Source organism: Apostichopus japonicus, chromosome 8 (genome assembly GCF_037975245.1).
Source record: "Apostichopus japonicus isolate 1M-3 chromosome 8, ASM3797524v1, whole genome shotgun sequence".
In the NCBI taxonomy this organism is placed as follows: domain Eukaryota; kingdom Metazoa; phylum Echinodermata; class Holothuroidea; order Aspidochirotida; family Stichopodidae; genus Apostichopus; species Apostichopus japonicus.
This window is the reverse complement of record NC_092568.1, coordinates 17,144,381-17,157,755: the sequence shown is the minus strand read 5'-3', so window position 1 is coordinate 17,157,755 and position 13,375 is coordinate 17,144,381. Positions and strand designations below refer to the sequence as shown.

General features: G+C 37.6%; 1 protein-coding gene across 3 annotated transcripts in view; it reads left to right on the top strand.

The window, feature by feature from the left end:
* The first annotated feature begins 926 nt into the window (after nucleotides 1-926).
* LOC139970776 (protein phosphatase 1B-like) overlaps nucleotides 927-13,375 on the top strand; it is a 17,575-nt gene continuing 5,126 nt past the window's right edge. For 2 of the 3 annotated variants that reach the window (XM_071976758.1, XM_071976760.1), the window contains exons 1-5: nucleotides 933-1,073; nucleotides 8,695-9,633; nucleotides 10,220-10,337; nucleotides 10,916-11,021; nucleotides 12,863-12,917. In XM_071976758.1, the coding sequence (XP_071832859.1) occupies nucleotides 8,803-9,633; nucleotides 10,220-10,337; nucleotides 10,916-11,021; nucleotides 12,863-12,917 (1,110 nt within the window). In that variant the 5' untranslated portion in view covers nucleotides 933-1,073; nucleotides 8,695-8,802. Of the gene's footprint in view, nucleotides 1,074-8,694; nucleotides 9,634-10,219; nucleotides 10,338-10,915; nucleotides 11,022-12,862; nucleotides 12,918-13,375 lie in introns of all 3 variants that reach the window. The other variant, XM_071976759.1, reaches the window with a different exon arrangement.

The window sequence follows — 13,375 nt, the reverse complement described above, 5'->3', positions numbered from 1 at the left end:
ATCATTAGTGAGAGAGGAAAATGGAAACGTCAAAAAATGAAGTTGTCGGTGTAAGGGGTAGGGTGAGTCACACTTTTACGAAATCATTGATCCGTCACTGGCTACCCTTCAGCGCTGTAATGATGTCACCGTTCTTCTTTCTCTTCCCGGTGTCTTCGTGTTTTGCTTTTACTCCCTCTTTTTCTCCTTTTTATCTCTTTCTTCTTTTTCTTTTCCCTTCCTTCCTCTCCTCCTCCTCTTTTTTCCCCTCTTTTTTCCTTTTTTCTTCTCTTTTTTCTCTTCTCTTTTTCTTACCCGGGGGGCGCGCGCCCCCAACGCCCCCCCCTGGATACGCACCTGGTCAGATAGACGTATTCACGATGGGTATATACATAGCCTACTTTCGGGACTAATGAAAGTTAATGAACTTGGTTATATGTAGGCTAACAAATTCTGGAAAGCATCATCCAAGCGTTATAGAGATTCGTAACGGCCGTCAACCGGTTGAAAGAATTTCTGCACTATTGAACCTAACTGCAGGCAGTTCTATTATTATTGGTTAAGCAGGTTAAGCAAATAAACGATGGGTCCTCCTTTTCCCTGAATGAGGTAGTTTCTTCACCAATCCACATTGCTGTCTTTGATGTTAACGTTTTGCAAATGATGTGCTCACAAATTTGGTCTGCGTTAGCCCAGTAAGATGATTGGAATTTCTTCTATAGAATAAGGTTTGGTGCTACATTCACTTGTGTATCTCAGAGATCTATGGATACGGGTGGCGATTGGGGATATGTGGATTTGCTATGTCTGCTTAAAGCATGACTGCTACCTGGAATAAGGGTATAATTATTCGCTAGGGATAAGGTAACCGCAAAAATAACCAACCGTGGCAACTCTTCCTGATTCCCCTCAAACTATAAATAGACAACAACATTACGTCATTGTACCAGCTGACGAGAATCCGCCAATCAGCGGTATTATGTGTTATGCCAATGGTAACATTCGAACATGGCGACAAGAATATGATGCTCCTCTCCGTTGTCTAGATGTAAACAATTGTGAAGCTGGTACGGTACCCCTAGGACTTTGTTGTGGTAATATTGACGTAATATATATAATTCAATGTATAAAGTGTTATTTTCAACCAAGTAATCATGTTCGTTTCGTCCCGTGGTACGACAAAGACGGGAAACAGTGCTAGGCAAGGCCCTCCACTGTTGCCCTAACATGCTAAATGCTAGGGTTGTACACGCTGTGTCATAGCTTAGGCTTAACTCAATATCCAATTGCATAAGGCTCAAGAATCAGACTCAAGCCTTGGAACAGAACAAGTTCATGATTGTATGTTACTTTGTTAGTGTTACTGCTTTTCATAGTTAACTGATATGTAATGTTTGTGTAGTAAAAGGAGGTTAGACTTTCTATCGACCTCAGCATTGAAATTATGCTAGCCTGTGTTAAGCTAGATGTAACTAATGAGTAACCAACACTAGTAACAGCCTACCTTGTTACCTGTTAGTCTAGCCTGGGCTAATGCTATAAACTGACTAGGCTAAGTGACCTTGTTTTGTAAAGACAACTCAAGAAAATACATAACTGCACACCGTTGTAGTGTATGCTCTACTGATCTATTCTGATCTGGATAAGGCCTGTACTAATTTAGAATCCGTATCATTCGACAATTTCTGTTAATCCATATCCCGCTTACTAACTCTCTCCCACATTCATGTAATCACTCCCTATCTCCACCTCCCGTTCTTCTAGCTCCTAATCCTAACCGGATTATACAGTTGTTATTCTGCCGATTCGAAGTAAGCTTTCCCATTCAAATGGTACGGATTCTAAAGTTAGGCCATGAGGCCTTGGCATCTGCCAAGAATGCATACAGTAGGTAATACTAATAATGATTCACATCCATATACCCTACATCCCCTCCCTTGAAGGATGATCCTACCATGTTACCAACAGTTTCAAGTGTTACAGCACCAGTGCCTCATTCCTGATTATGTACAGTTGCACATATTTATCCTCACCACACTGAATTACAAAATTAACAGGAGAGAGTCTTGAAAGGACTTTGTAAGGTCCTCGCCATTTGGGTGCTAATCTTGCTGAAAACTTCCTTATCAAATTTGAAAGTGGGTGGCTTTTGAGAAGAGCATTGTCACCAATTTTGATGCTACCTTGATCCATTTTCAAAACAACAATTCCTGGTCGGAATTGGAAAATATAGATTATTATTAAACAAATTAATAGCTCTGGACAGTTACCGTCTCTGCATTGTACATGCACACCAAGTTAGTATGCGAACCAACAATGTCCTGCCAACTACGCCAATGTAGAGACAACTCAAGAATAACACAACTGCACACCGTGGTAGTGTATGCTCTACTGATCTATTACTCTCATCTTCCCATCTGTCACAGAGACAGATGACATTCCTTAGTGTACAGGTTATATATAGAGTACAATATATACTTAGTATTTCTTAGGATTACATAGGCTTAGCTATTCTTAGGATTACTTACATAGTGACTTTCTATATACCCACTATCACCTGCATAGAAACTATTAACAATAGGCTAACCTGGATAAGGCCTTGACATCTGTCAAGAATCTATACAGTAGGTAGTACTTATATGATTCACATCCATATACCCTACAGTTTGACTATGTTGAAGTTGTCATTGTCAATATACGATTCTAAACTTATTATCATTAGGCATTGTAACACAACTGTATTACTGTAATGTATTGTATATAACACCTGTTTGAAAAAGGTGTTCTTAATGTAAACCATCATAAATAATATCCAGTAAAGTCAGTAATCTGCCATCCCTCATAAAACAGTGCTAACAAGTCATTCGTCTTAGATTCTAGTAATATGAGAACTTGTAATGAGAATCCAAGTCTGCAATAAATAGTTGTCTCACTGAGTTCCCCTGCCTCTTTTGATGCTTTGCAAATGACTGCACAGACATCCCATACAAACATGAAATTGTATCTTAAGTTAGCACCAGAGCCAGGTTAGTTTATTTCTTAGCAGGGACTAAAGAGTAAGAAGTGAATGTAACATGGAGGCCACTTAGTGAGACTGAGAGCAATGCCAAGGAATAGTTTATATGTTATTACATTTAGAAGTTCTATTCAAATTGGCAAATTTTCTACACAAAATGCAAAGATACATACATCAGGCTTTGGACAGTGTATACAACACCATGTAGTATTTTTATTAATTATTAATTATTTAAATACACAAACATCAATGCTAATACGCTACACAGAAAAAGTACAGACTTTTGCCCCGTATTGACCTTACTCACAATCTTCATGTCATTTGTTGCTTGTTCAGTTGTGTTCTGTAGGTAACCATTTGTGTTACTTAACATTTTATTAGTTATTAAATATAAATCATGGTGTCCTGAACAAGAAAAGTATGAGTTTGCAGTACAACTAACAAATTTAGAAAACAATGACAATGAAGTGGATTAAGCATTCATCTTATCTTGTTCAGTAAATGCAGGAAAAGGTCAAATACTCTGTGTTTTTGTGCTGTGTTCTAATATCTGCCTGTGTATGCAACTTGCAACTTGATTCTTCAGTTCTCTGTTTCACTCCCATTTGGTTCAAATTTGGCTATAGAACATCAGTATGTAGTAATTGGAACCACTTTCCTCTCCAGGACCGCTTAATTGGATTCTAACTTTTCCTATCTTACAGCCTTTTCTACAACAGTATCCTCTTCATCTATATATGTGTATTTTGTGTTTTGTGCAATGATAGGTCTACTGAATGTTTGTTGAGCACATATCAACACTCACATTTACAGCTTGAATCATCTCATCCCATGGTGACAGGTACACAAATCTTAGAGACAAATCTTACAGACACATTCATCATATAAAATAACTATTTTCACCAGATTTTAGCCCTTTCGCAAAGAATCGGCAATGCAAAAGTTAGTCTGCACGTCTGTCTGGATAAGTACATATTGTACATCTTTTCATTTAGGGTGTCAGTGCATAACATGACTTAAATCTAAGGTTTTAAGTATATCTGAACTTCATGTTCATTTGTTCATGTTGTACATGTATGTATGTAATTTATGTTGGACCAGGTTAAGGAATGTTTGCAGAAACTCCCAATGTAGCTAACATGTTCTGTAAATACCACTAAATACCACAGGAAGAGTTGTCGGTGGTTGGGAAGATTATTTAGGGGGAGCAATGATGGGCAAGGCAACTAGGGGGTAAGGTATATTGTAAGTGTACTGTATGCATGGTCAATTTGAAGAGAGATAGGAGGGAAACAGTTGAGTATCTGGCAATATCCAATCCCACTCCCCTCTAAGATTATATTGTCACTAACCACAACCAAACACAATTCTGACATTTTGGCAATGAATGATTTCATTCTAACTGGGAGGGTCTTTTTCAGCAATGAACAAATTACTAAAGTTTCATATCCTTTACGGACCAAACTTTTTTACATAGTGCAAGCCTGTTGTTTAAATATTAATACTCTCTACGATGATCTGAAAATTCTTTGCAAAATATTAAACATAATCAGTATTAGTCATGATATCGAAGGACAGCAGATTTCTTTCAAGACTCCTTAATTTTGTACATTGTGTAAAATATAGCTAATGTCATGCAGAAGATGTTTGGCCCCATGTAGTGTATTGTTATTCTTAAAGTATATTGTGTTAACAATCCGAACACTACCCTAACGTATGACACAGGGAAGCCTAACCACCTCAGCTGGAACATGCTTCAGTGGTGAAACTGGACTACCAAAACTGCAAAAAAATGGTGAACTTTGGATTTGATTCTTTATTACATTACCACTAAAAGGCTCTTGTGTCACTAACTCATGGATTTTAATTAGTTGAAACTCGTCAAAGAAATATGGTTGCAATCGGTTAAAAGGTTTTGTAACTAGCAGCAGTTTCATGCTCTTATATCTGTTGGTACAGCAGGGATTTCCAGATGTTCAAAATAAACAGACTACTGGGACCACTAGTACTATATTATACTCAAGTGTTGTGAGTTGCCTTAGCCAAGCCAATTGCGTTATGAGATCAAAATTGATAAATGAGTGTCACAATTTTTATGAATAAAGTTAAATACCATGAAACGACACATTGCTCAAGCTAATTCCATTCCCAGTTATGTGGCAGTATATGATTTTAAGTGACGTTTTGTTAGGCAGAGGAATAATGCCCTTTTAAGTTTGTGAACAACGACCGCACATTACAAATTAACATGTACAACATGTGCAAAGTGCGAGCCATTTAACACAGGTAATTCCCAATGAGTTTGGTAGTTGACAAAAATCAGCTTTGCAATTTAAACTTACTTCAATTCTGCATGTGTACTTGCTTTTATCATATCTAATACCTTCTTGCTTTGTTTGGTAACTTACCGATGTAATCAAGTTTCTAGCTTGCATGTAATTTTTTTAATAGAATACATCACATGGCAGAGGATCCTTATACAACCAATCACATTAGACATGTTCACTTCTACCTTCTACTGTACCAGCTTTGTCAACATGAAATTTTGTGCTCTACAGTATTTTAATTTACATTAACAGATTTTCAGCACAGTATAAATATACAGTATTGTGCAGAGTTGAGGATCTCTGAAAACAAATGAAGGACGCCAATGATGTGTCATTTCCTCTTAAAGGTCAGAGAAATACGTTGTTGCTGCATAATTATTGAGTGGAATGAAGAGAAGAGAGAGATAGTATGCTGCCTAAACCGTTATAGTCATTTTCACATGCTCCATGTACTGGAACACAATTGTTGTTTACATAGAAAGAGCGTAAATTATTCTAGGGCTTTTATATATTCTTTTAGAAATTTAACCAGTTTTCTTTCTGTACAGACTTGCTGAGACAGAACTTCAAATGCTGCTTTTCACATGAGCACCTACAGTACTTTATGTTTTCAGTTACTGCACATGAGATGATTGAGTCAAAATCCCTTTGAATGATGTGAACTCTTACAAGTACTTTTGTACTAGTAACACATTCAGTATAAAGCAAGGCACATAATTTATGAATTGAAAAGAATACAAAAAAAAAAAGGGGGAAAAGAATAGTTATTTATTGGCATTGATATGACATTAATCAGGCCTGACAGACATTTGACGTAAATCTTGGTTGACTCATAGGAAAATTGAAAGCGCCTGAGCTGAAAAAAAAAGGTAAATGTTGCCCAATGCCAAAATGATCTCTACCTTTAGACTGTGTCATGTCAGCTACAACCACAGAGTTGTATGTACCTTATCAGCTGTGACCACAGAGTGGTTGTAGCTCCATCATCTAAGAGAGTTGATGATAGAACTCAGCAGTTATTTATTCATAGGGTGAAAATCATATACAGTAGAATGACAGTGGACAGAAATGACCATATGAGTTGGTGGAATTCCTTTATACCAACATACTGAAATGCTTTGCTTACGATTATGTTCACAGTTAGCAATAAAGCGCCTGTCTGTCGGGCAGATTAAGGATTAGAATCCAGGGGCAACGTTGGGTCATTCTCAGTGTTACAGTATTGCAGCCCTGATGGTCAGTCCACAAAATATTTAAGTCCCTCTGGTCAGTAACTGGACAGCAGTGACTTTTGAGGAATTTTGCTTAGAGACGATGTGGATTTTCTCTTAAAGTTACAGTAAAGCTGGTAACAAATAAAGTAGTTGGTTGTCCAACGTGATTTAATGAGTGCATATATGAGATTATATATGTGACTTATTGTTTGCATAGCACATAAACTGGTTGTCTCTTGGGCATGTGCAAGTCTCAAAAGGCTGCGTTCGCATAATGGATCAGACCCCGAGCTCAGTGTTCAGCCTACAATTCAGTTCAACCCCTGCACCTTTGTATAAGACCCTGTACTCAGTATCACTCGCAACCACTGAACAGGTACTTGAGGTTTCTCTAGTACTAGAAGAAAAGGAGCAACACCATAAGCCCATGTGATGTACAGTGCTGCTTATTGTACATGTCTATTAATGTTTTGTCAAATTACATATGTAATAAACAACAACAGATGATAAACACCAGTCACTGCTTATCCCAGATCAACCCGGAGCTTTGCTTACATTACAAATATAACATAGAGCGTGGGTATGATCCTAGTCAATTGTGTGGGTTCATGTGATGTACAGTGCTGCTTATAGTACTGTACATGTCTATTACTAGCAGTGGCAGTGCGGTCCTTTTGTATACTTAACAATTCAACATGAGCTGAAATGCTTCGTCCTGTGCAATTTCTGGCGACAATGATTTGCTGATTTCTTTCATCATTTAGCATCTGTTATTCGAGAAACATTGCATCGGTAAAGACATCTTTGTGTGAGACCTACCCGTGAAACTGCAGTCCTTTTGTATATTTTACAAGTCAACATCAACTGAAATACTTCATCATTTGCATCCTCTGGCAATGATGTTTCGCTGATTTCTGTCTTCCTTTATCATATGTTTAATACTAGAGAAACATTGCATTGGTTAAAGACATCTTTGTGTGTCATAAGTCAGCACAGAGACTGCCATTTGTTTAGCTCAAAAAGGACAATTCTCGTGTAATCAAGCCTGGTTGCAGTAGTACACTGCTTGGTCAGGTTCTTTCGTGCAATACTCTGACATTATTTTTAAGTTATTAACACCATGGAAAGGAACTCGGGATATTTGGACAATGTTGAGTTTAATATTCTGGATTTCATTTTACTACTTTTCGTCAAGTTTTAAATTAAGTAATTGTTTTCTAAAAGTGGTAATTTCTACTGATAGCTTGTGCGTCATGTTTGCTAGATCAACATATATAATATGCCAGTATGGAATCAGTTTTCTTGTGCACATCTAATGCGTCATGTAAAGTATATGACTCATCGGTAAGTCTTGAAACACTCTAGTACCAGTGTACATCCCAGATTTGCACTTTGATCAGAAAGCTTTTACAGTATGTGTGGGTGTTTAACTGTTATCTTCTCTGATCAAACAAAATGGCACACAAAATTTGCAATGTATGTATTCTCATTATGTTCATCTATGAGAATGTTCTAAAATTAAATGCCATTGTCTTTAATTTTTTTTTTTTTTTTTTACCTTAGACAACAATCATATTTGAAAGTCACATGGAGGATTTATACAAATTCATTATTTATTTCGCGATCATATCCTTGTATCACAATTTCCATTTCCAGTTTCCAAAATGTAAAATTTTCAACAAACACCCTTATGTACAAGTGTAATTGCAACGGAGTCAAATACATCATTTCGGTTGGAGCTCATCGCAGGCTTAAATTGTATGTGATTTTTTAGTAAGTTAAAAAAAACACAGGATTACATCAACTTCAAGTTAGCATCAAATGAGATTACTTGGTAGTATCTCCTTCAGTGGTTAGCTCCATCCAACATGCCTGAAGGCAAGGGGGGAAGGGGGGGGAGTGGCAATCTTGTCAGGGGCTAGGTGGAAAGGGGTTTCAAAGCAGTATCGACACTCATTGGAGGTTTCTTGATCCATGAGATAGTTATAAAACTGTTGACGACAAAATGTGTATATTTACTGTAAACGTTGTTTGTTACTCTATTATACTGGAATTAGTTTTGAAATGTGGTGAATAATGTTCCTTAGGTTCAAGCTTCCTCCAACCTCCAATAAGGACTTGTTTTTACCTCCTCCACTCTTCTTCTCTGTTCATGCAGGAAAGTGAAAAGGAAACACATGGCCCTAGATAACCTATGGAACTCACCATTATGAGGTGGTGATAGAGCGATAATTTGCGCCTGTTGGATGACGTCTAACAATTGACCATGGGGGCATTCTTAGATAAACCAAAAATTGAGAAGGAGAGTAGTAGTGGAACTGGAAACAGTCTGCGATATGGTGTCAGTAGTATGCAAGGATGGCGTGTGGAGATGGAAGATGCCCACTCGACGGTCATCGGTCTCCCAGGAGGAGGGCTCTCGGGCTGGTCGTTCTTCTCGGTGTACGACGGGCACGCGGGATCTAAAGTAGCGAGGTACTGCTCCGAGAATTTACTCCCGGAAATCATCTCAAAACTGGACTTGGACGAGGACGCTGGCAGCCCGCCACCACCGACCGTGGAGAGTGTCAAGCAGGGTATAAGAAACGGTTTTCTAAGCATAGACCAAAAAATGAAAGATAAGTTTACCGATGACAAAAGTGGCACGACAGTGGTCGGGGTGATCATCTCACCGACACACCTCTTCTTCATCAACTGCGGAGACTCGAGGGGCATTCTGGTGCGGGATAACGGCGTAGAATTTCATACAGATGACCACAAACCTAGCAAGCCAGTGGAAAGGGACAGAATCCATAAAGCTGGGGGTACAGTCATGATAAGTCGTGTGAACGGATCGCTAGCTGTCTCACGAGCTCTCGGCGACTACGAGTACAAAAATGCACCCGATAGGAACGCCACAGAACAATTAGTATCGCCAGAGCCAGAAGTAACTGTCATGGAAAGAAGTGCTAAGGATGAGTTTATAGTATTGGCTTGTGATGGTGTCTGGGATGTAATGTCCAATGAAGCCACCTTTGAATTTATCCAGTCAAGGCTACAGTTAACAGATGACCTGGAGGAAGTCTGTAACCAAGTTATCGATACCTCGTTACACAAGGTAAGTCAGTCGGCACTTTAATGAGAATGGCAGCCGTATACTTGTCATCGTGATTGTTGAATTATTAATTTTACTCATAGGAGAGGTAGGTTGTGTTTACAACATATTGAATCCTCTCCTGTCAGTCAACTTGCTGTGTTGAAAATGTATGGTTAGTTTGGTCATTAGTTATATCAGTGCTTCAGCAGACATTATTACCATGAGTAATTTTAACTTGGCCTAGACCTGCAGCACATTTATGGCTGATGAATGAGTTATCAGGTTTGATTGTTCATATTAAAGTAATTGTATAACATGCTGCAAACAAGCTTTCTACAATGTCCAGTATCCCCGTAATGAATCATGATGCGAGTCACTAACATTTCAAAAGTGAAGGGATTTAAACAAGTTAGTAAACAGAGTCGAGGGCTCGAAATCCATTTAGGAAAGTTGCCTGTAATGACTGGACGGTGACTTAAAAGTGAAGTTGTTTATTTATAAGACTTTGCAACAGTATTTAGTCCCATAAAGAGAGTTGCTATTTTTCTGCTTAAATTGCTAGTACTGGTGTTTTAATGTAGATATGGTATATATTTTAATTTTGCAGGGAAGCAGAGATAATATGAGTATAGTTCTAGTAACCCTGCAGAGTGCCCCAAAAATCTCAGATGATGCTCTTGACAGAGAGAGAAATTTAGACTCTCGCATTGAAGGAAAGATTAAAGGTAGGTAGCAAGTAAATTAGTAAGTTATACTGATGAAACTGTGACGTACGGTACGGTAGGATCAAGCATGCGAACAGTACTTCAGATTTATTTCTTGATGCCTCCTTAAAAATAAGCACAATTTGTAGTTGTGGGCTGTATTCATTAGTTCTTGTCGTGTTTGTGCAAGACTGGGAAAACAAAGTGGGCAACAAGTAAAAATCTATTTTTGATGATGTTTATGAGAAACCTTTTTGAATGTACCAATTTTACCGTAATATTTCACCGTTCTGTTACCTGTCTCCTATCAGCAAACCAATGATCTTACTACAGTCCCTAAGTGTACAGTACAACATTTGTAACACTGCATTCTGATGATCCCTGCAATTGCATCACTTTTGTATTTTGTGATTGGAGACAACTAAATATTGCTAAAATATTGGTAAATGCCCTAACAAATAATTTTTGGGGTATTTGAGGGAATATTGGAATCTGTTTTTAGTTTCGTTTATTTAGAACTGCCGTTAAATCACAATGATGTACATTTGTTCAATTACACTGTACAGATACCAATTGACAAAAATGATCCCTTTCTACAGAAATATTGGAAACATTCGATGAACAAGTAAATGTCGATCTAGTCATGCAGATTCTCGCTAACTGTAATCTAGAGGGCCTTCCTCCTGGTGGTGGAATATCAGCCAAGTAAGTACACCAAGGATGGCTACCGCAGCACAAAATCATTTGCATAGTCAAGACTAATGCATAAGTACTTGAACTGATACATCTGACTGATTTGAGTTGTTGCAATCAGTTCCATTCACAAGAATTACTGTGCAAGTCACATGTAATATATGCTGAAAGTAATAGAGCCGAGCAATGGCATGGTTTTATAGTTCAATCATAAAGCTATTTGTCTTGTAACCAGCTGACTTTGTTTGTGGTTAAGATGTGTCTTTGAGGAAGGTTTGGTCAAACCTTTGTTGTGTATGTTAAACTATTGAACCCTGTCATAGTAAGTCACAGTTATTTCTCCTCACAGCTCAGTCAAAATATCAGAGTGCAAATTGTTTGTTTACAAAACCCGTTACTTTTATGCCCTTCTGTTTCCAAATATGATGTAAGGGTCATCAGTTTTGCTCCTGAAATATGCTAGAAAGTAAATAGTGGTCTCTCTTGTTCAAAATCCCTCAAGCATTTCATGGACACTATCCAAGCACTTTCCCTTTAATTCACTTTAATTTCCACTTTAATTGTTTCAGTTAACTCTTTCCCCATGTCTAGGAATACTGAAGTAACTAAACCTCCAGGAAAGAACTTTTTGAATACCGTTATCAATTTTATCTTAAGCAGGCTAAAAGTTAAGCAGCAGAATGAAGTGCTTCGAAGTCGATTATTCATCTTCCCAGCAGCATTACACTGCAAAGTCGTAAATAATTTCCCTTTATAGATAGCAGTTAAAAGAGACTTATCTGAAATCCACTTGGGATGTTTCTTAAGTAATTATTAATAGGTCTTATCACATGCTCAAATGTGATGGAAACATTTAGTGACAGCCGGAAGGTTATTAACTGTACGGCGGTTATTAAAACTGCTGTCACACCATGAAGCTGTGCCAGCAGTGAATACCTACACTTACTCATGCCAGTGGTATTGAGTCTGACAAAAACTGTTGCTATTGCATTTTAAGTATTATGACTGTGAGTTAATTGTTCATTGGTGACTCATACTGTACCAATCACATGTCACAACAAGTTGAATTTTATGACTGAGGTCAACATACCTCCCTCGGGAAGGGAACGGTAGATAGGTTTGCATGCCTGGATAGCTGCCATTGTTTTTTGAGTCAGAACGTTCTTTGACTTTGCTCGCAACAGTGTTGTGTAGACAAGAAGGGAAGGATAATGCCAAGGAATGGAAAGGCACTCTTTTTATTAAAAGACACAAATGTGTAGAGAAAGGAAAAAATTCAAAGAAGTTGGTCTACTATACTAGCTACAGAAAGATCTATCAATGTCAGCTTGTGTACAGTCTGCAAAACTTTTGTGATTCCAAATATCTGTGAATAATTTGTAGTATGAAAATTAGCTATACCAATTAAACATGGAAATTAGACAGCCTCACCAACTATTGTATCTTGTCTAGAGCTTAAATGTCTTGGTTAGTTTTGAATTACAGGTAGACTTTGTTGGACAGCTGAAATGACTGTCATGATTTAACTATATTAAATTGACGTTTGGCAGAATTTTGACAGCAGTTTTCTGTTATCGCAATGAAGTCATGAATACATATGATGTGTCTGCCTGATACTTAAAATACTCCCATTGGTTCACTAATTCCTAATACATGTGGTGTCTATATTGTTAGTCTGTAAGATTTGACTAGGTACTAGCTATCTTGCAAATGTGTTCACTATCCCTCTTTGCATTCGCCATTCTGGTCACCTCCCAAGTATTTGTGTCATGCCCATGTAGATTTTTAACCAATATGTTCAAACATAGCAAAAATGTATACCTTCCCTAAGTTCTCTTTTTCTTTGTCCATAGGAAGTCAAAAGTGGATGAAATCTTGACAAATCTCATTCCTGAACGAAAGAAAGAAGTAAGTCCAAAGTAAATTAAGAAGTTTTTAAGCATGTAATTTAATGCATTCAAATGAAAAAAACTGTACATTTCCATACATTGTGTTGTGTTGTTAAGTTTTGAGCAGCATTAAAGGCCACTTCATGGCAGGAACTTGAAAGATCATTAGACAGATGTTAATTGTCCTAACAAGGATAACTGTCAGTTTTCTCCCATGAATTGCACAGTAGATTTGAACTTTTTAATATTTTTTGTGAAAAGGAAAGAGTACATAATATGAGAATTTTGTGGGTTATCTTTATTTGATTTGAATGAAATTTTCAAGCAGTAACTTTAGAGTCTTCTTAGTATAAGATGTTTTAATTCATAGTCTTTGCAACTCCCCCAACCTACCCACATGCAGCATTTGTTTCAAACTGCTCAAATAATATACTGTAAGTGTATTGATGTTTGGATGAGTGATCTCCACATTTCTTT